General features: G+C 40.9%; 4 protein-coding genes and 1 long non-coding RNA gene across 12 annotated transcripts in view; 2 read left to right on the plus strand and 3 right to left on the minus strand.

The window, feature by feature from the left end:
* LOC116923850 (methyltransferase-like protein 7A) overlaps nt 1–1,266 on the minus strand; it is a 1,395-nt gene extending 129 nt beyond the window's left edge. The window contains exons 1-3 of the mRNA XM_032930412.2: nt 1,106–1,266; nt 597–1,011; nt 1–504 (exon numbers count right to left, since the gene is read on the minus strand). The exon at nt 1–504 is cut by the window's left edge and continues 129 nt beyond it. Coding sequence (XP_032786303.2) covers nt 244–504; nt 597–1,011; nt 1,106–1,224 — 795 coding nt within the window. The 5' untranslated portion in view covers nt 1,225–1,266 and the 3' untranslated portion in view covers nt 1–243. The remainder of the gene's footprint in view (nt 505–596; nt 1,012–1,105) is intronic.
* Nucleotides 1,267–4,484: 3,218 nt separating this feature from the next.
* Nucleotides 4,485–5,058, plus strand: LOC123472296. Its single transcript, XR_006646684.1, has 3 exons — nt 4,485–4,580; nt 4,701–4,784; nt 4,857–5,058. It is a non-coding gene; the product is annotated as an uncharacterized LOC123472296 (long non-coding RNA).
* Nucleotides 5,059–5,433: 375 nt separating this feature from the next.
* Nucleotides 5,434–6,525, minus strand: LOC116923852 (annexin A7). Its single transcript, XM_032930413.2, has 2 exons — nt 6,335–6,525; nt 5,434–6,218 (listed from the first exon to the last, which is right to left on the minus strand). Exons 1-2 carry the CDS (start codon nt 6,336–6,338, stop codon nt 5,596–5,598), a joined length of 627 nt encoding a protein of 208 aa, XP_032786304.2. The 5' UTR covers nt 6,339–6,525; the 3' UTR covers nt 5,434–5,595.
* A 1,918-nt stretch (nt 6,526–8,443) lies between these two features.
* LOC116935354 (metabotropic glutamate receptor 1) lies at nt 8,444–19,548 on the plus strand. Of its 4 annotated transcripts, XM_045173642.1 has the most exons (13): nt 8,444–13,545; nt 13,619–14,709; nt 14,874–15,324; nt 15,404–15,670; nt 16,523–16,646; nt 17,148–17,536; nt 17,645–17,898; nt 17,979–18,201; nt 18,265–18,371; nt 18,444–18,503; nt 18,620–18,750; nt 18,813–18,939; nt 19,030–19,548. In XM_045173642.1, the coding sequence occupies exons 2-13, from the start codon at nt 13,694–13,696 to the stop codon at nt 19,412–19,414; spliced, it is 3,534 nt and encodes a 1,177-aa protein (XP_045029577.1). In that variant the 5' UTR covers nt 8,444–13,545; nt 13,619–13,693; the 3' UTR covers nt 19,415–19,548. The 4 variants fall into 4 exon arrangements, with proteins under 4 accessions (XP_045029577.1, XP_045029576.1, XP_045029579.1 ...); XM_045173641.1 differs by having other exon boundaries at nt 8,444–14,709; XM_045173644.1 differs by having other exon boundaries at nt 8,444–14,709; nt 18,623–18,750.
* Nucleotides 19,549–19,575: 27 nt separating this feature from the next.
* Nucleotides 19,576–22,699, minus strand: LOC116923863 (chymotrypsinogen B). Of its 5 annotated transcripts, none has more exons than XM_045173649.1 (10): nt 22,602–22,699; nt 22,133–22,277; nt 21,644–21,984; nt 21,411–21,511; nt 21,139–21,262; nt 20,798–20,960; nt 20,506–20,568; nt 20,141–20,265; nt 19,988–20,066; nt 19,576–19,856 (listed from the first exon to the last, which is right to left on the minus strand). In XM_045173649.1, the coding sequence occupies exons 2-10, from the start codon at nt 22,248–22,250 to the stop codon at nt 19,771–19,773; spliced, it is 1,200 nt and encodes a 399-aa protein (XP_045029584.1). In that variant the 5' UTR covers nt 22,251–22,277; nt 22,602–22,699; the 3' UTR covers nt 19,576–19,770. The 5 variants fall into 5 exon arrangements, with proteins under 5 accessions (XP_045029584.1, XP_045029582.1, XP_045029583.1 ...); XM_045173647.1 differs by having other exon boundaries at nt 20,141–20,268; XM_045173648.1 differs by having other exon boundaries at nt 20,506–20,571.
* Nucleotides 22,700–22,857: the final 158 nt, after the last annotated feature.

Consider the following 22,857-nt stretch of genomic DNA (forward strand, 5'->3'; position numbering starts at 1 on the left):
GGATACTAAGGGCGGGTACTGTATGTAAAATAGGCCAAGCCTACGCGTCGATATAAAATGACGACAATGAATAAAATGCTATACTCAATTCGACTAGTCAATCTTGTGTTGCGATACGAAATACAATTGTGTTGTATTCAGGACACCAATAATTTCTAATGTTTAAGACTAATTTAACAATGATCTGATACGAGTGATTACAATTCAGTAGGGCACAACAATCGCGCAAAGTTTTGTTACATTTCACTTGGTAGCGATTCCTTTGACGTGGGCGCTATGAAAGACGCACAGTTGATCGAAACCTGGTTCCAACGGAGTGCGGAAGCGTTGCTGCTCAATACTGGAGAAACCGCATTTATTGGCTTTGATTACTTCATCGCTCTTGCGGTTCAAACGGCAGCCAAAGATTAGGTCGTAAACCGTGTAGGAAAGCAAATGTTGGACGAACAGCACCCAAAAGTATTTATACTCGCGAATGTGCTCCCAATAATAATATTTGCCACCCTGTACATAATATACAATGTATGGTATAATTCAATCAATTTAATAATTTTATTTTTTATTTTAAGAAATTAGAAAGCTTATGTTATATATACCGGAGCTAAGACACGACGAATTTCTTGCAGGGCACCTTCAATACTTCGGACGGAACAGAGGACCATTGTCGATACGACGATGTCGATGCTGTTGTCTGGAACACCTTTCATATTTTCGGCGAATCCGACGACGAAACGATCCATTTTGATGTGCGGATGTTCTGCTTGTTTCTTGAAAAACTGGTCCTCGAAAAACGGGTTGACTTCTACGACAGTCAGTTCACTCTTGGCTGGATAAAATTCGAAATTGAATCCTGGTCCAGGACCGATTTCCAGTATCCTTAGGGCGCCTTTTTTCCTTAGTATCGGATCGGCTGAAATCTGATCCTTCATCGAATCGAAATGTTGTTGTTTCATTGAGCGCAACTTGACGTGATAATTGGATAGCGATGGACTGTACACTTTGGAAAAGAACCTATTTTTTTGTTTGGGTTTAAAACATTAGTGTGAACCGTGAAACAAAAACAAAAAGAAAAATGATGTAACACAGCCTAGTTACATAATCTTACCATGGTTGAATGTGAGAACCGCCGTACTTTTGAAATACAAACAAAACGATTGAAACGAAAAGAAGATGAGGAATCCACGGTTGCAAAACATAGAAGATTTCCGTAAGAAAATTCGACATGATGTGTAGTCGGTCGCAGTTGAAGGTGCAGTGACCGTTTGCGTTCGTTCAATGCTCTATAAGAACCGAAAATCAAACGGGTTTAAACAAGAACAAGAGAAAGAAGTTTTAGATGACGGAAGCCCGAATTAAAGTTGACCTGCATAAAATTATATAATAAAAAAAAAATAGAATAACACTAGGTGGTTATGCCGGTTTTGTTGTAAAGTATCTGCGTTTGGGGTAGACCATGTTATTCGTTTTGGCAAACCTTTGTAAAATCTAGTTTCAAACCTGTCTGTACCTGGCACTAACAACAAAGTTTCGTAATGCTCTTTTGAACAAAACACACTCGTTTGCACGAACACTTGCAGCAAGAGTGACACGACCAAACAAGTTTGGACTGGTTTCAATAATTAAAACAAACAAAAAAAAGTACTTCAGTTATTTACTTTTCTTTTTTTTTGGTCTGCTCTGCCAATTTAACTCTCTTTTTTCTTTAAGGTAATAAGATTAGCATTTTATATATGCTTTATTTATATATATGCTTTTTTATTTTTTTATATATGCGGACGTTGTTAAAACTATTCGCAATCTACAGCCTATTCTACATTTCATTGGAAAAATAAATTTCAACAAATGGACAAGAGGAGATTATACATTGGTCAACGCAAATGTTTTTTTATTTTACTTCATGGCAATTCCTTTAGCATGGGCGCTATGAAAGATGGCCAGCTTATCAATTCCTGGCCCCAAAGGAGTGCGGAACCGTTGCTGTTCAACACTGGAGAAACCGCATTTATTGGCTTTGATGAGTTCATCGCTCCTATTGGTCAAACTGCAGCGAAAGACGTATCCATGAATCGTGAGGGTCAGCAAATGTTGAAAGAATAGCACCCACGAGTATTTATACTCGCGAATATGCTCCCAATCCCCGAATCAGTCACATTACTAATTAGTAAAATTTTTTTTGTGGCAAGCAAGTAGTTTTTGGAAATATAAGTACGATAATACCCACAAGTTGCAGGTTTCCCCGCCCAGCGGTGGTATTCTGGCGTAGAGCTAGCAGGATTCCTATCTGTGAGCTGCAGACACCCCTTAGGCGACAGAGACATCATCAAGTCCAAAACTATATCATCAATTCGAAAATTATCATGATATTCGCGCGCGGATCATCATACGATTCGGCCGGTACATTTGGCTTGCCATATGGATTGTATATTTTGGCAAAAAACCTATTTTTTGAACAAACAATCTTTTGAAATATACCGAGTTTAGTTAGAAATAGTTCAATAAACCTCACCATGGTTGGACGTGAGAAACTCCGTATTTTTGGAGTACGAACAAAATGATTGAACCGAAAACAAGATGAGGGGTCCACGGCTGTAAAACGTGTAAAATTTCCGCAAGAAAATTGGTCATGATGATGTGTTGTCGTCCGCAGTTGAAGAGACAATGACCGTTTGCCCACGATGCTCTCGGTTCTGTGACTCATGCCTGTTAATAACACGAACAAGAGAAAGACGTTTGGATAGCAACAGTGCAACACGCATTGTAATGCCGCAGGAGTTTTCACATATGGAGCTCTACACAGCAGCGATGTTCGAAATGGGGTAGACCAGCTGATATATATCGAAGACTTCCTGCTTTCCTAAAAACTCAGCCGGTTTTCGATTTTTTTTTTTTTTTTTAGATACGCAGCAGCGACTGAATACTTAATTAAGGGTCATTGAGTAGGAAAAAGCTACTGAAAAAATTTGGTATCCTTAAATGATACCTGATTTTGAAAAAAGATACTTAAAATAGTAGTAGTAGACTAGTACACGAGTAAATATGCTATATCCTTTCATTATAGACAAACGACAAACGTTTTTGAAGCATAAATTCTCTTTATTGCAAAGTGGTGCACTTTCTGTTTGATCCGGTTATGATGCCTGTCTGTAATATGTTATACAGCCTAGAGCATTATGTAACCGCCTGCATTCCGACTCTAGATGTCTGTCATAAAAAAAATTATTACAAACGCAAGACCATCTCATAAAGATCGATTACTTAAAAACTGGAGCATATTAGAAATCGCATAGTTTCTCTTGTTTCTGGTTAACGAATTCAATTTTGAGAAAAATTTATTGGTTTGGGTTTTGGGATCCTAATCATTGATCGGGCGTTGGTCGACTTCCCCATATTCGACTACTGGCTTTCAGGTGTTTGAAAAAACAAAAACAAAAAATGAAAATGAAAAAAAAATCGATTAGTTCAAACACTCAACGCGCTCATTTTGACATGCACAAACACGTTTCACTTGCCACAGGCAAATTGGCCAACACGGACAAGTCTGAAAAATGTAACCTGGAAAACCATAACGAGATGCACTACATCGTACATATATTAAACGTTGAAACCACATGAGCTCAGCTGATGACATGCAAATCATAAAATGTAGTCTACATATTAAAATTGTTGTTTTTTGCTTTGTGCGCAGTTTTTCTTCCGGTTGATGTTCCTTTTGTTCGATGTTTTGACTTGTATATATAGTGTGCACGGAACGACATCGATTTTAATCCTATATGGAAAAGAAACCATTTGACTGTATGCTGATTATCGGTAGTGACAAGAGATTATAGAACATTCGCTTCAAACCCAATGTGATGGGTATATACCCTCTTTCTTGTCGATTGTAGCCTTCATTCTTTATACTATATACACATCACCCATGCCACTAATTCCCGTTGTTCACGGACGATGGGATATATGCGAACCGTTTTGACGTATATATATCCTTTTTGCATACATCGTGACTAAGTCCGCCAGCTCCTAAAATACAATAATCGATATATGCGGAGCAATGAAACAACCCGGACCCACGCACTAACCATTTTTTTTTTCTTTCTCTCTCTTTATTTTAAAATCAATTTCTGTAGACTGCAACGTATCTAATTACCCACCTGTAGGCTATGTATATTTTACTTTATAGTGGATCTATTTGGTGAAATTGCTTATATAAACGTTAAACATCAACCGGATTTTGTTTAGAAATGTCTTGACCAAAGGGCTTTCAACATTTAATGCAATGAAAGTAGAAATTTCATTTGAGTTCCCTTTTGTTATTCTTTAATGTAGATAACCACAAAGGCAAGACTAATATCTCTTATTCACTTGTCTTTATTTCTGAATTGATTAGACCCTATGGCTGCTGCGCATCCGTTTCTCGTGAAACTCACGCACTTGACGGTCCCTTTTGATACGAACGCTCATAAGCAGCTCCTTTCTTTTCCTATATAGAACATCATGCTGTATACATAGTTATGCAGTCTCGATGTGTGTGTGTATAACAGCCGTTCGTCCACAACTGGCGAAGCAATCATCGAAATCGATAAGTATATATACGATATATATATATACGCTTATGTTGTTTTCCCTCTACACCAATGCAACATCACATATACCATATGTACCTAAAATAACAAAAATCTGCGATTTATTTTTGATTTTTTTAGTCGACAAAAAGATGGAACGACGCACAGCAGCACAGCTATATAGGGATCTATTCAATCGGCATCCATAAATGCCACAGCTGCTATGTATATTATTTATCTGCAGCCCATTTTAATGCATCTCTATTTTATTGGATTTCTTTCTTTTTTTTTTATTAGCTCTCGCTTTTGGCTGCTTGCCACAGCATGTCGGACAAAACAAACCACTCGATCTCGCCATCAGCCATTTGTTCTCGTTTACATATTGTTATTGATCCGTGCTGTTAGAGACAGTCCCCCGTCAATACATATAGACCTATACTCTTGTTAATTGCACAATCACGGCCAGGATTTTGAGTGAAAAAAAAAATGATGACAGGATCGCAAGGTAATAATAAACTATATAACGTGTATCCATGTTGATTTGTATTCTATATAAAGAACGCATGTATTTTGTTTATTTGAACGAAAAGAGTTGTTAATCGAACATGACCGCCCCCGGTTAGTTTAGTACAGCTGATGAGGTTGTTATCGACGAGTGAACGCTCCAGCAGCCGCGAGAAACCAATAGAAATATAATGATGATGTCATTACTACCGCACGACTCAACATCAGCCTCTTTTATTTACAGCCCTTTATTTCTATTATTTTTCTTTTTCCCTCAATTTTCAGATATCGAATTCAGACTTGGTTGAGGCTTCCGAATTCATCCTTGCAGCCAGAAGAAGAAGAAAAGTGGGCAAAATGCGAGTAGTCATTAATTCGTATTTTTTTTTATTGTTCTAAATAAATATGCATTTCCTTTTTGGCTTGGAATAATTGAAACTAAAGACACCGTTGTATAACAAATTACAGTGGAGAGAAAAAAAACAAACAAAATTGCACTGATTTTTTCCTATTCGATAGGTAGACGAGTGTTCTACCATGCAGGACCGTGATATGCAATATTCATCGGATAAGACGGTTGATTGTAATAACCAGCGTTATTGTAATTGTACGGCATCTGTTGTTGATATCCATTGCCGTAGTAGGTAGCCGAAGGTCGCGAACCGATGCCGTAGATGTTGGACGGACCGAAAGACCCGTACGACGAGCCATAATTGTTATTCAGAACACCGTAATGGGCAGGTTGGGCTGTCGTGACGTAAGTAGTTCCATAACCGGTAGCTCCATAGTTAACGGGAGCTGAGGGCATTCCACCGTAAACCGGAGGCGCGTAGTTGTAGGCGGGCATGGGCGGAGCAACAGGTGTAGTGGCCTCGTAATAATGATTGCCCATTGGTGGATAGTTTGGCACTACAGGATATCCAGCAGGCCCATTCATGTGCGGAAGCGATGGATACATGGACATGATGTGCCTCATGTTATCCATCAATGCATTCATCAGAATGACGTGGGGTACCGTCGTGGTCACGTCGGGCGGCAATGTCGTGGTCGTAGTCGCCATCGTTGTTGTTACAGGACTCGGGGTAGGTGCAGTGGGGTAGTAGACATCAGCCACTACCAACTGCATCAACGTGGCCAAGACGATCACACTGCAAACTTTTAACAACATTTATAAATACACACAATTAAAAAATAGAATTGGCATTCACAAATTTCGGCATGTGAGAAAAGCAATCAACACACAGACATGTTTGAACTAATTAATTACATACCCATTATGACGAAAGATCAAGAGACGCAAGGTGGAATTCGTCAGAGTAGAAACTATGCTGCAGCTGCCTGGGCAACAACGGCAAACGCGAACTAGCAGAGGGACTAACGCACACACAAAGCGTGTAATTAAACAGTTCAGTTGTTGACCTTTCAATCTCCGCTGACAACCTGACGTCTAACTCGTTGGCACTTGCCGTTTATATAGCCCAACCCCCCGCGTTTTTCTTTTCTTTTGCACCGCCACAGGCCGTTTGTCATTTGTTTTTTTTCTGTCTCTGCCTTTTGTCTTTGTCACTACCAAAATTAAGGTAAAAGAGGCATACGAGTTTTAATGGCGGGGGGAGAAGAAAGGGGAGGAAGAGTTCGATTAAATATAAAAGACCCCGCCGAAATGATGAAACGAGATTCTTTGTTCGTCTATACATGTCTGGGTTTATTGGGTATACGCGATCCTTAATTTGAAAGCCATTTCCCCTTGAAACTAAATACATGCTGTGTATATGGGAGTTTATGTCGATAGAATCGATTGGGAGTGAACACCTTGGCTGAACCATCGCGTATATGTACAATCAATTCGTCAAAAAAAAAAAGAAAAAATAAAATTGTTAATGCTTCCTTATTTATGTGCGTTTACGTGTATAGACGTAGCACAACGTTCAGAGTTGTGTCAATCAGCCAACAGCTTAAAGGAGGGCGTCGTTCGACGATTCTCGTTCTCCATTTCCGGTTGTTGGTGTCCAAAAAATCATCAGAATCATGACGACGATCGAACTATACGAAACTCCGAGTCGAACCAACTTGTACACTTCAATAAAAACACGTTGTGTGCCTATATATAGTTTCGCCAACGTTCATTTGCCCATCATTTCCTGGGCTGTTTGGAAATTCACGAAAATGGCACTACCAATTGAAAGCCCCTTCTTTTTGGTCGAGTATATAATGATTATAGGTAGAATTTGAACTGTTTAAATATACTTTAAGAACGTAACATATTTGAGCATGAACAAGAATATATCGATCAAACGTTGCGTGACGTAAGACATTGGCCACGACGATGAACTGGCCATGTCCTAAATAAGAATAATCAATTTTTCATATATACGTCCCCCCCTCCATTTCCTTTACCCCGAAATTTGCGGATGGACAACCAGTGGATAAGAATATGTGACCCCAATTTTTACACATACCGAGTCACGAACAAAACGCAATAAATATTTATATATGCCGGACACTTTTTTTTATAGTGGCATCCGCTCTTCAGAAACGAAACGGCCACTTTCAATCTATACGATATACATGGCAGCAGGCAGTGCGTCTAAAACATTTAAACAGCTCAACTTTTCTGTGCGAATAAATGCATAAAGGGCGTGGCAGTGGGAAGAGAAGAGCCGAGTCAAAACGTTACATACGCTGTGTCGCCTTTCTCGCGTGTGAAAAATCCAAAGTGGCATCAGCACGTGTTGCCATTTGAGTTGTTTTATCCATTCGAAAAACGTCGTCAGCATCAAACTTTTCCCTTTCCTGCTGTGCATGAATCCCATTTCCAATTCACAACACACAGCAGGGAAACAAACCCCCTTAATTTAAAATAGACTCTTTTACTTAGATTTAGACATTATATAATATAGATGAGGATAAATGTATATAGGAAGAGTGCAAGTGTATGTAGCGTGCACGATCGTGACCCTTGACGCGTGAACGCACCGAGGAGCACCGAGCTATAACAAGTACAATAATCGTGACGCTGGCATTAGTATTTGACCAGCTGCTGCTCGATGTAAGTGGTCCGGCTATATGTATAGTCTCTCTTTTGTTTATAGGGGCCAGTCATTTTTAGCTTCCGTTTAAGTGCATCCGTGTTGTGTATTTCTATATATCTATATACACACTCTGATTGTTTTGGATGGAATTCAAGTGAAGGACACATTGGAGACACAGACGAGGATCAATGGCCATTACGTCAGACGAAGAACGTGGTGAATGAGACTCGCCAATGGAACTGTGAAAGGGTTTTCTCGTCTTATATGTCAGCGATTGCCATTCTTTCTAGGATTTAAAGTGGTATCGATTGGTATGTAATTAAAGATATAAACGATGAAGGAAAGCGGTTAAAGGTTAGACAAATTTTTCATTGAATAAGTCGGTCAAGTTTTGTGTGATTGCATTTTAGAAGACAGTTGAAAACGTGCTGCTGTGGAACATGCGCGTGTTGTATAGACTGACGTATATACTTATTGATGTGAGGCACCTATATATAAAGGGGAAAGGATATATCATTTGTGACCTTATAATCGAAAATGGGGGATTTTCGATTGATCGTATTGTCAAAACGAAAGCGGATAATGTACAGCTGACAGCTCTGATTTGATGGCTTCACTCCCTCTCTATAATCGGCGTAGTTTTGAAGGCATATATATACGCCATATAGGCTTACACGTACTTAATTGATTTCCTATTGTCGTATAATAGATAACATCTTAGACTGTAAACGAGTTCTCTTTTTCAACGTATAATTTACATATTTAAAATGGGACATCAAACGCATCAGCTGCTAGTGATGGATATTGGCTTTCTTAATTTCATATACTTTGTTTACAAAAAGGATATGTTACGTTAAAGAGTGTGCAGGAAAGAATAATGGATAAATAAGAGCCTCACACACACATATGTTATGTGCTATTGGATGTAATAATAGCAGCTCTATTTAAAAAAAACAACTCTATTCGTAAAGCAAACAGAGGTGATGTATTATGTATAGTCTAAAACAGAGAAAAATGTTTCTTTTCCTCGCCCTTTATTCTGCACATCAAAACGGCGTTTGGCATTTGTGTGTGAACGTGTGTAAAAAAATAAAATAATTATTAAAGCCGACTAGATTTATTCATAGCGAGAATTGCAGTGATTTACGGACATCTATTCAAAACGATTTGCATTTAGCGTCGATGTTTGCATTAAAAAAACCGTGTTTTGTGTGCTGTGTTTGGGTTTTCATTATTGAAGGCCTCTATTTAAATACAAAGGCTCTTCCAGTATATAGCCCCTGATGTGTCTGCTGCTGTATTATACAGAGAAAGAGGGGGAAAAAAGTGTCGAACAAAAGACTGTACTTCCCTTTTTGAAATATGGAGTGAAATTAATGGACTCCATAGGCGTGGCCGTCAGCTATTTGGCGGATGGATGAACCGCTACAATCAAAAAATTCTGTAAAGTCTTATACTTTTATAGCTATATAGGCTGATAATATGTCTATATCAATATTTAAGACTATGTATTACATATAAAAGGGAATTACATTTAGAAAATCATTTCTTATTGTTGTGGATGAACCGTATCGTATTGTTGCACATTAGCAAAACAGGGGACGGCATTATTCATGCGGTTTATTATTGCTGGTCTATTAACCGCATTAAAGGGCGTGGTCGCGTTTGTCCCGTTTGATGTATGACGTGTACAGCCTTCGTGTCTATCGAATGGGTTTTAAATAAAAAAATAAAATTAAGTAAGTGACCTTTTTATTTTATCGAACGGCGTCTCTCTCCCTCCGTTCAATATAAAAACTATCGGCAACACAAAAACGTGCTGCTGGATTTCAAAAGGTTTATATATTACACACAATCATTCACGCCATTATTCTTTTACCATGTCCTATACAAGAAGCGGCCACAAGAGCAGCACTACACGATATACGATAATTATTTTAAGTGAAAATGGTTATATCGTCTATATATAAATCGACGGATAAAACGCCCTATGTCAAAATGTAATAAGAAATTTCGCGCTCCATTTGCTTTTGTCGTTAGAACTGACGCCCTCTTTTTTATTTATTTTTTATTTCCTAAATAAATAACTCAGTGTCGATACAAAGAGAAATGGTGCAGCAGGAGGTGCTGATGTGTGTAATACCCTTCACAAAAAAAAAATATTTCGGGGCAAAGTTGTGTGCAAAAGGCGATTCTGCATTGGGTTGGAATCGATTGATTGCAGTATAGGCCTCGGACGTGCCTACAATTTCTGTTGCGATTCGATTATTCGCGCTGAGGAGGTGAACGACGATGTGCGTATAGTCTGCATTCATTATGCATATGCAAAGTGGGCCCATGGCTCCAAAGGCAGAGCGTTTCAAACGCTTTCAAAAATTGGACGGCCACTGATTTTTTGGGTGTTTCACACATTCGCTGCTACAAGTCCATCACAGCACGTCACCCTCATCCGCTCAGCGTCGAATTAAACGCCTTTCGTCTTTTGTGGAACACTTGTATTATATATAGTCTAACAAGTAGACGATAACTAACACGCAATTATCAATTCCCCTAAGTTCTCTTCGGCCTTTAATTTAAAGCAGATTGCCGTCGCGAACAGAACCAAACAAATATAACGACTTGTGTTATACACATGTTGGCAGTCTGTGTGTGTATACGTCGTGCTGCGTGTATACAAACATTAGCGGAAGGAGGGGGGTAGACTATGTGTCGATAGGATGTTAAATGGTCGCCATATATTTTGGGGGGCGTGCGCAGCATTTTGCATATGAGTTGTATACATGTACATCTATATAGTGCTGGATGCCCTTAAATGATGTATATACAGAAGTTCACGTCTCGTACTTTGTGAGATGATTGAATTCAACCATCGATTGTGCACGATGAAAAGAGCTCGAACAAAATTTAAAGTCTTTCTTCTTCGGTCCCTCCTCGACTCAACTGGAAGCTGAAATCGCGAAATTAAATGATGTATACATTTGTATCTGATGTTCAATAGAAAATAGGTTGACATGTTCACTGAAGTAACTGGACACACCGAAGAAAAATGTGATCTATATGTTTCAAAGGCTTCTTTGTCTTTATTACATACAGACGTGACACTGTTGTCTGTATAATTAAATTTCCCGGAAATTTCAAATTCAAGTGCCTCTGTGTCTTTATATACAAGAGGTGCAGCAAATCTTGTTCGTATGTATGCACAACAATGCGTCAACTATACGTTGCATAGGTAATTGAAAGTGCTGTCACCTTATAGAGCACATTTCTAGCCTAACATTTGTATTTAACGTAAATACGCTACGTGTCTATACGTGTATATATAGACCCACAATAACACAGAGTGTGAAAAATATGTCTTTGCGCACCAAGTTTGCTGAATAACGTTTTCCGATGGAACGGTTGTTATTGACCCATTAGAACACAACATTCGTGTGCGTGATGGATGTATCCACATGTCCCTCTAATGTAGGGCTACGGCGATTTTTCTACGTGCACACATGATTGACATCAAATAGCTATCGGTGTGCTGCGTGATTGAACTGTAACTCAATCAAAGTGTATATATAGTCCTCACATTCTGATGCTGGATCTACGATGAAGAGGAAAACAATCTATATGTGCGTATTATATACAAGGCAAAACAGTAGCTATTACACAATTCATTTCTGTAATGGCTCGTATATAGGCTACTATACACATCAGTTGCACGAGAGTTAGCCTACAACGGCTTGTTGTTTAGGTAAATAGACAAACTTGAATGACGTCATCCGTTTCTAGATTGTTCATTTCGCTGCGAGTTTGGAACGTCGAGTTCAAAAGATGTTTCAGAAAAAAAGGAAAATATGCTGGCGGCATTTGTGTATTATCGTCCGAAATATATGCACGTCATTTTCGGTATGATAATAAGGGCCTTCGTGCTGTATGCGAGGAGAAGAATAAATTCATCGAGCTTATGTATGCATGTTCAAGATGCACCGCATTGTTAGCCCTCGCAGACGAATAAGCTCTTTTTTTTCCCTTTATTGTGTGTAATCCATAGATCGTGTAGCGAAAAGAAGAAGGAAAACGACAAGATGTCGATGTAGTCGAAATTCTACCCATGCATTTCGTTATAGGCCTATACCATATTATACTTTAGTGATTTTTGCTAGGCAGCAACAGGCGGTTCGATCTCGTCATTTGCATGAAAATTAAGAAAACAATTCAATCATCGTATACATATGTCTTCACTGATGAGCTCACCGTATATAAAAATCTACCGTAGATATATACAGGGGCGTGTTTAGATAACAAAGAGACGCATCCGGAGCGCTGTCCAAAATTAATCTATAACACACACAACAATCGGTGACGATTACACAATAGACGAGGCTAATGTTCAACAGTCTGTCGTATATTCACGCCGGTCTATTTACGAATCAAATATACACAACTGCCAAGCCTTTTGTTTTGCGATATGTCGATCGTTCTCGTTCGTGAAGAGACAACGGTGTATTGTTTTTCTATATATACCCAGCACAATAGGTCGTGATGTACAGGCACAGCCTACGGCGATCTATAGTGGGCGTGAGAAAGTCAACAGCGTTTGGCAATTAGGCGTGCCGTCAATCACGTCGAGAACTCATGCCCGTTTCACTTTGTACCCCGCGCATCACGCGAATTAAAACGTACTATACATGACTCAATTCGAATGCACGTCGCGAATCGAGAGAACATTCTGATATCGCTGAATGTTATCGATTCAAAGAAGCTTCTGTCTCGCATTTGATTGGATATGTATAGTCTTTCTATAATGACGAGTCGTAATCGATATAGATATACGACTGCACATCCAAAAATATAAGGGACATATAAAGAGAGATCTATTCTTTTCTGTAATATCTACTGGCCACGTCCCAAACGTGCGTCATCTATATACGTTAACGGTCTCGTCTATATCTACATCAACTATACGGGATGGAGATCGATTGACGGCCAGCACACAGCAGCCATCCGTCATGTTTGAACGGGCAAAAGATGCTGTATGCATATTGCTATCCCGCAGCTAAATATTGCGTCATGTATGAAGCTTACATACGTAACACTACACGTTGTGTGGATATACAGCAGAAACGGAATCTTAACGTGAATATGACATTGGAGTTCACATTATATAGATTCGTGAGATGCATCAAAATCACGGGATAATGAATCGCTTTGAATCGAATATAGAACGGAGAAATTAAGATAGGCCTATTACATGATGCCCTTCTGCATTTTTAATTATTCATAATGTATTATACCTGTTGTGTATGACAGGATCCTAGTGCGCAGAATCCCGACCATTTTTCGGCACTGTCCCCTGTTTCTAGAGACCATCCGCTGGTGGCCGGGTCAGTCGAGTTCCAGCTTGCGCGCCAACATTATATGATCTATACCATCGCTCGATGTGTTCCACGCAGTTTTTATAAGTTGTTAAATTTTTTTTTTTTAATCAATTCTCAGATGAAGGGATTCAATTGAAAAATGACTTGGTTTGGCCAGGACTCTGGCGGACGCTTTTGAATCGCCACATGGACATTGCCGTTGTTTCCAGCCCCGAGACGAGACACGCACGAAATGGCGATCGTTTTCAAAATGCTGCCGACCTTCGTGATGATATTGTGGATGGCCACCGTTTTGCAGAGTCCAGTGACTGGCCAATGGACTCAGAGAAAGACGGCCATTTTGGAAGGTGACATGACCATCGGCTATTTGTTTTCGATGCACGAGCAACCCGATCAGAAATCAGCGCACATGAGGACGTGCGGACGCATTTGGGAAGAGTACGGCATCCAGCGAGCCGAGGCCACGTTCCAGACCATCGAGCGAATCAACAAAGATCCGACCATCCTTCCGGGCATCCGCCTGGGCGTGGAAATTCGCGATGATTGCTGGTACGCTCCTGTAGCCCTGGAGCAGACGCTCGAATTCATCCGGGACGCTGTGGCCGCATCGCCGGTCGCCGCCACAACCACGTCCAGCGGCAACAGCAATTATCAAACGGCGACATCACCAGCGCCACCTGTGCATCCGTCAGCTTGTTCCAAAAAGAACAAAGAATCCTGTTCCACCAGCACAACGACAACGAACAATAACAAACGTCGTAAAGTGTTGGTGGGCGTCATCGGTCCAGGATCCAGTGCCGTCAGCATCCAGGTGCAGAATCTCCTGCAATTGTTCCACATTCCGCAAATCGGTTACAGCGCCACGTCGCGTGATCTGAGCGACAAGAACCGGTTCGGCTATTTCTTGCGGGTCGTGCCACCCGACGAACTGCAGGCCATGGCCATGTTGCAAATCGTGCAGCGCTACAACTGGACCTACGTGTCGGCCGTCAGTACGGAGGGCAGTTACGGAGAGAGTGGATTGCAAGTGTTCCGCGAATACGCCGACCGCGAAGGCATCTGCGTGGCCAAGGAGTATTCCATCCTGAGCAACGACGTCGACCACGAATACGATCGGCTATTGATGCGAATCATGGAAGAGCCTAAAGCTCGCGTCATCGTTTGCTTCTGCGAAGGCGAGACGGTCAATGCCATCCTGAAAGCCATCCGTCGATTCAATCAGACTGGACATTTCCTATTGGTGGGCAGGTACGTTTTCAACGTCTGTTTCCCCTTTGGAAAAGACATTGCTGAACCATTTGATTAAACACGCCCCCCCCTTCGCCTGATGGACACGCATATACGTCAATTGCTGTGGTATATCTCATTGTTTTGATGTTTTCTATTGATTTTCGATGTATAAACGGAGACAGCGATGGATGGGCTGACCGATTAGACGTCGTGCAAGGCTACGAGGCCGAAGCGGAAGGAGGTATATCCATTCGAATCCATTCGCCGCCAGTGGCTTCGTTCGATCGCGATTATTTCGCTTTGAAACCGGACGCGGCCACGAGAGCGAGAAATCCTTGGTTCCAGGAGTTCTGGGAGCATCGCTTCGACTGCCTTTTACCCGACTCCAATTCATCTCCAATGGCGGCCAATCATTCGTTGCGTCCACTTCAAGTGGCCGGAAACAATAAGAAGTTATGCACGGGAGAAGAGAGCCTCCGGGGCAGATACAAACAAGACACTAAAATGGGATTCGTTATCAAAGCGACGATGGCCATGGCCTGGGCGTTGCATCACCTACAGCAGAGCGTGTGCGGAACAAACAGTTCGGGAATGTGTCCAGACATGTTGCCCATCGACGGATCTCTATTGAGGGTTGTTTTTGGTTTTTTTTTTTTTAAATGATTTGATTTGATTTGATCCATTTGATGATTGTTATATTTTGTATGGGCAGGATCATTTGTTGAACGTCAGTTTCCCTTACGGCACGGAGACGGTCCAGTTTGACTCGAACGGCAATCCGCCCGGTTGGTACGACATAATGAATTACCAACGTCACGAGTTGAATGTGTCATCGAGCAATCCTAGCGGCGTGCAGCAGCAACAGTACGGCTACGTCCAGATCGGCAGCTGGAGAAATGGCACGCTGGACATGCCCGATTGGCCAACTAAAATGGTCACGTCCGTCTGTTCGGAGCCGTGTCAAAAGGGACAGATCAAGGTTATTCAATTTGATTGGCAATTTAGTGTACTTAAGAATTTTTTTTATTCCAGGCTTCGATTATAGCTTAAAGTCAAATGCGATGTGTATAAAGGCTCATCTGAGCACAAATTGCTTGGCCTCTTTTATATCATTAGACTTGAATTGTATATATGTATACACACGTGTAGCCTATACATCAGGAGAGAGACAAGAAACGTTGATTAGTTTAACTGGGCATAATTATTTGATATTAAATGGCGAATTATATATACGTATTCAAGTCTTATGTTATACCTGATCTGATTATTAGATGCTGTTTTTGTGCACATTTTTGTGCTGGGTCTATTATAGTTTTGATGTGCGCGTTATCTATATAATTAATTTACCGGTTGTCAGTCACGTCTTGTTCGTTGTTCCATTCTTCGCTGCCGATTTAGCGCTCCTGTCCTGTATAGACTTTGACTTAAAAATAAGAAACTACGCTGAAGGCCTTCAAATGCATTAGAGTGAAATAATGTTTTTAGTGAGACCGTCGTGTGACGTGGTCGAACCAAACACAGAAACTGGTTGTCGTTCCAATCTGCCATGTAGCCGTCAATATTTGGACAAAACGTGTCCGTGTTGTTGTTTCCATTCCATTTGCCATGATAACAAACGTTGTACCACTCGATGAAGACAGGGGGGATAAAAAATGCAGTCCAATTGATACGAAAACTAGATCGGAACATCCGTAAACAACATCAGAGTTTACATTTAGGGCGAAAACTTAATCACATAAAAAAAAGGGGCCTTCTATGTATCATTGAGATGTGCCTGATCTTCTTTTCAAATTCAACTAAATGTTTTTTTGATTGTAACACGGATTGGCAGATCATTCAAAAGGAGTTGAGCTGCTGTTGGCAATGTGTGACGTGCGATGCTCATCAGCGCGTTCTCAACGAGACGGCCTGCCAGGATTGCCAGTGGGGATACTGGCCCGACTTGCAAACCAACGGTAATATACACAAACAAAACACACAGCACACACACACAAAAAAAAAAGAAAGACAATTATATCAAAATGCAATGCGCATCGCGATCGACTCGTATTAGCTCGCCCACATCCATCAGAATGCCGACGAGGCAACCAAGCGGCAAATAAAAAAGACTTAACTAAATCAATGTCAGTGGATGTATAGGATGGGCCATCACTTGGATCCTCATTACCATAAAGCCGCAGTCGTTGGGTAAAAGACAAAAAAACTGTTGACATGTAGTCCAAGTCCTTTGCGTATAGACTGTACGTGCTGTCGAGCTTCAACAATAATTGCATCTCAATTGACAATCAGCAGCTGAGCACGGATTGAATAGCAAATATATAACACACGATTGAATGCCGTTTCTCGTGTTCCAGAATGTTTCCCTCCTCCTTATGTTATTAACCACTGAACGAACGACCTTGATACATATGCAAATGATTCGCAATGAACTTCTATGATGATCAAATGTCGCGCAGAGTGCAAAGAAATCACGGCGGAATTCGGCAAGTGGAGCGACGTCCAATCGATTGTGGCCGTCACGCTGTCGGTGGTGGGTCTGCTGGCCACGCTGGCCACGGCCGCCGTCTTCGCCTGGCACAACAACACGCCCGTCGTCAAGGCGTCGACGCGTGAATTGACCTACATCATCCTGGTTGGCATGGCGTTGTGCTACTTGACGACCTTCCCGCTGCTGGCCGTGCCGTCCAAGCTCAGCTGCACGCTGTCGCGCATCCTGCCCGGCTTCAGTTTCTCGCTCATCTTCGCCGCTCTGCTGACCAAGACGAACAGGATCGCGCGCATCTTGGCCGGCAGTAAGAAAAGAATTTGCACGCGGAAATCCCGCTGGCTGTCGCTCACCGCTCAGGTCGGCTCTCTTCTCAATTGGTTGTTTCTAAATGATTCGCATATCACGTGACGAATTGAATTTTATATTTGTGTTTTAATTTTTTTTTTTTAATTAAATCATTTATAGATTTTAATTACGATGACGATGATTGGAGTAGAGCTGATTTTGATAGTGTCCATGCTGATTTTGGAACCTGCGGACGCCGTGAAATTTTACCCGTCTCGGTCCCGCGTGTTGATCATCTGCGACACGACGACGCGCGGACTCATAGCGCCGCTCGGATTCGATTTCTTCCTGATCGGCATGTGCACCGTCTACGCCGTCAAGACGCGCAATCTACCGGAGAACTTCAACGAAGCCAAATTCATTGGATTCGCCATGTAGGCTATACCTACGTCGTTTTCGTGTCCATTTCTTTGACGGATCAAATTCAAATCGGAATTTTCTTTCAAAACTAAAGGTACACGACGTGCGTGATTTGGGTGGCGTTCGTCCCCATTTATTTTAGCGGCAACGAATCGAAGACAATCACGCTGTGCATGTGCGTCTCGCTGAGCGCCGTCGTCACGCTCGTCCTCCTCTTCGGTCCTAAATTGTACATCATCATCTTCAAACCGGAGAAGAACAACAGATCGGCGTTCACCACGTCGGCAGATTTGCGTATTCACATCGTCGGTGGGACGGTAAATCAAAAACACTATTTTCAGTATGTGCTGGTCATAGTTAACTCAAATGAAACGTGACAGCAGATGAAGTACAATGCGAATCAGTCGAGCGCGTTCAGCAGCTCGAGCAATCACGCTACTCAATCCACAATTCGTGGCAGCTCAATCACAAACCACGATCAAAGCTGGTATTCAACACATTTCAACGTTTCATGTTTGGGCTTGTTCTATTACTATTATTCTTTGTATGTGTACAACAGGGGAGATGGACCACATCGCGGGAATGTCAGCCGCGTGACCTCTAATCGCTTGACAAACGAGTACGAATTCAAAACTCAACTTCTAATCTGTAGGCTACTAATATTTACATCAGCATCTATATTAATTGCTTTTGTGTTTTTATTCTTTAAAAAAAAATCACGGGGGTTAATAACAGTAGCACTAAATCGATCCATCACGCTCTTCCGGCTGATCAGCCGGCCGGTAATACGAATGGAGATAGCAAAAGTAGGACTAACATGACGTTCCTACGTCGGGCATTTGGCAGTCAGTTGGACCTAGTTGCAGGTAAAACTATTTTTTATTGTGTCTCGATGGAGTTTGAAATCATGAAGAATCCAATGGAACAGATTCCAGTAGTTTGAAAATGAGAAACAGTTCGAGGCCGCTACTGGAAGGCAAGCAACAGCTGCGTTCAGTTGAGGTCCAAACGGACGATCTGTACCTCATCACATCCGCTTTTCCTCCGCAATTAAGGTTGAAAACATAATTGCCAATGACAATGAGTCGATCTAGCTATATAAAATAAATGTGGGGTCTTTGTTGGATCGTTAATATACATGATAGGAGGACGAATGTAAGCGAAAGTAGCGACAGCGAGAACGAGCACGATGCGCTGATGGGTGGCCAGGTCAGCCCCAACAGTTGGCCTCATCGTCGATGGGCCAGCATCACGGAGAAACAAGTGCCCGACGAAGAGGATGCAGCCGACATCATCATCAACCTGGGCTCTAATAAGAGCAGCGTATCCCTTGCTCACACCGCGCAGCATTTAGCGACTCAGCCATTGAACGATTGTCCGGCCGTTGGGTTTCGACTGAGCCAATCGGCCGCTTCGTCCATCGTCCGGCTCGACGGAGACGCTTGGTCGGATAGTAACGAAGCTTATTACAGGCTCCAATCACTGGGCATCATCGTTTGTAAGACTCCAAGCTCGACCGACATCCTTTAACACATTTTTTTTGTTCATATATATTTCAAGGAACATCTTCCATGACTGGTCATTGTTTTCCCTCCCGGTTTCGTGTAACAGGCTCAAATCAATGATGACGTTTTTTTGAATTAAAAGAATTACCATTCCAATCATCCGATCATAATAGCGAACAATCCATGGAATTTTTGATTTGCAGTTTGTATTCAGAAAACAAAAAATCTGGACACCAATTTTCATCTTTTTTCAGATGTGTCAAGCCAATTGGAAGAATGAATAATATATTTTTTTTTAAATAGGAAACTCAAAGTTAATGCACGTTTCGAATAATCTTTGTCCGTTTGCCGAGTCGTGTATCTTTTGCGTTGTGTCACACATCAATCGATCATGTTCGTGTTGATCCACGGTCTTAGCAACGCCACATTCGTGTAAACACTTGCAGTTTCAGTTTCACTTTGGCACCCTGCAATCAAAACAAAACCAAAAAAAAAATTATAATTAAATCTCACTAAAATGAAACGACATAAGAAAGTTGATGACTTTTCAAAGGTTTGAGTCAATGTAAAAAACAAAAAAACAAAAGACACTCCATACCAGCTGACCAACTAGCGATGCCGATTTGAGTCCACAATCCGTTGGAAGCTTGTAAAACCAGTGGACCGCCAATGTCACCCTGTACAGAAATAAGATTTTCGCTTACACAGATAATGGCAAAAAAATTGTCGAAATGATTTGACGATTTGTTACTTGGCAAAAATCGGATACGCTACTAGAAGCGCACAACATAGAGCGAGAAATTTGACCAGGATTCCGGTAGATGGCCTTGCATTCTTCGGACGTTATGGTCGAAACGGCCCCTTGCATCAATTTGGCTGCTTCGTAAAAAACGGTAAAAAATAAAAAAATGCCAAGTTATTAGTCTACCTCAAAGAACCAAGTACTCGTTAGCAGCTACCACAACTCGGATTTCACGTGATTTCACAAGAAACAAATGCTATATTTAAAAAGCCAGCTATTTGGCAAGGGACTGTTGTTGTTTTCTTATACTATTCATATTTTTTAAATGTATATTCATTTTAGACACAAGTTATTGACAATGTTTCTGTACGTACCTGGTGTGGTTTCAGCTGATTCTTCAACCTTTATGATCGAAACGGCCTCTTTCATCAATTTGGCTGCTTCGTAAAAAATAAAAAAATGCAAGTTATTGGTCTACCACAAAGAACCAAGTACTCGTTAGCAGCTACCACAACTCGGATTTCACGTGATTTCACAAGAAACAAATGCTATATTCAAAAAGCCAGCTATTTGGCAAGGGGCTGTTGTTGTTTTCTTATACTATTCATATTTTTTTTATGTATATTCATTTTAGACACAAGTTATTGACAATTTTTCTGTACGTACCTGCTTGTTTTTTAGTTGAAATTGTCGGTCCCCATCCCATGATGTAGGCAACCTTTCCGGCGTGGGCATCGACGTTAGTACTTACTGCCGGCAAGCAGACGGGTGAAATGGCTTTTGTGAAAGTGACAGGTGCGTCCATTGTTATAATGGCGATATCAGAAGACTAAAACAAAGCACAAAATAAAACATCTATGCAATTAACACGTTGATGTTACAATTTGTATAGAAAAGCTCATCAATAAGTATTAGATCGAAAAAAATGGACTACTTAAGACAGACAAAAACAAAATCTAAATCGATGTGATTAGACTAGACTATATGTTACAGACATGGGCACTTACGTTTGTTTTGGGGTTATAGTCTTTATGGACCATCATTCGAGAGATTCGCCTCGTTGCTTGTGAGTCATCCAGCTCGTGCATGCCAAGTTTCAAAGTCGCGAAAAACATATCTATCATGCTGAATCTAAACAAAACGAATCAAGCCAAGCGAAAAAAAGAAATGAAACAAAAAAAAATATATATATAAAATCAAATCTATCGTGTTTTAATGCGAAATAGTAATACTGACTTGTCTATTATATAAACAACATATGAGCCTATCCCTTATATACCTTTCTACACAGCGAGCCGCGATCAGAACTTTAGTTTCGGAAATTAGAGATCCGCCACAGATGATTAAGTTCCCCTCACCAGTTACTATGCTTAGGCCTACCTGAAATTAAATCACGAAAAACAAACAATTGATTTTAGGTTACAGCCAGTCAATGTATAGTCTATAGATTGTGTTAAATATAGACTATACGCAGCGCTATATAATGTATATAGCTCTACACACGAAACTTACTACAAAAGGCCAGGAATTGGGAATAGCCTCACTTCCGCCGATAATACGTTGATGGGTAGACCTATCAGTAGGCCCAGCACCGCATTGTGCTGTACGGGTCTCGTTAGGAGGGGACTCTGGAGCAACACGCGCTCCAGCGTACATCAACGGATGGTAATGCAGCCAGCTATAATAACTCTGAACGTTGCTACTGTGCCGATTGCTTTTTGTAAACGGGTCCATCATGGGGATGTGTGAAGGAGGGATAACGCCGCCATTCAGAAAAGCCTTTATTGGCAAATAATCCGATTGGCTAGGAGGGTAACGCTTTGCGAGAAGAGAGCCATCCCACGTCCTGTCGACTGTTGGGAAGAATAAATTCGAAAAAAAATTTATTATAAAAAAAAAAATAGTAATTTGTTGATTATTTCGTTCCGTCATTGCTTCATCCAGTAATTCAACAATGACGAGCAGATGAAAAACAAAAACAACAACAAAATTATTACTTACATTCGAAAACGATGGCGTCGTTCGTCTGATAAATGCTGCCATTAGCCGTGCCCAGCAGCAGGGTGATGGCTGCTATGAAGACGGCTGCTGTCAAATCATTTGCTTTCGGCATTGCCATTTTTTATTATCTATATAACAGCACAGGCTACATACGTTGTATACAACAGCATTAGTTGAATTTCAAGGCTTTAACGACACATTTAAGTCTTTGTTTTAAACATAAAACTATACACGCAAAATGATTCACTTCTATATTATGCATGGCCATCCTTTCCATTTCTATATAAACACAGGCTTTACATGCGTACACGTGCATATTATATACAGCATTCGAATTAGTTTGACCAATGCTTTAAACGCGTTTAAATATTCTTTTTTTAAACAGAAAACTATACAAGCAAAATGATTCATTTCTATATTATGCTATATATATATTCTTATACCGTAATAATATGTAGCTATACTCTACCGATGCGTTTGAGCGCTTCCACGATGAGGACGTTTCTTGTTCTGCTGGACGAGACGCTTCTGATACTCTTCTCCACGACAACGCGCTCTTTTTATGTGAATCATGCGGACGTTACGGCACCTCCCAACACTCCAAGTTAAACTTCCTTTATTTGGTAATGATTAATTTTTGTTTGATTTTTTAATTTTCCTCACGTATTTATCCGTCCAATATCATCAGTAATTGCATTGGAAAAGGATAAATAAAACTTCTTTTT

Source organism: Daphnia magna, linkage group LG5, assembly GCF_020631705.1.
Source record: "Daphnia magna isolate NIES linkage group LG5, ASM2063170v1.1, whole genome shotgun sequence".
NCBI classification, from domain to species: Eukaryota; Metazoa; Arthropoda; class Branchiopoda; order Diplostraca; family Daphniidae; genus Daphnia; species Daphnia magna.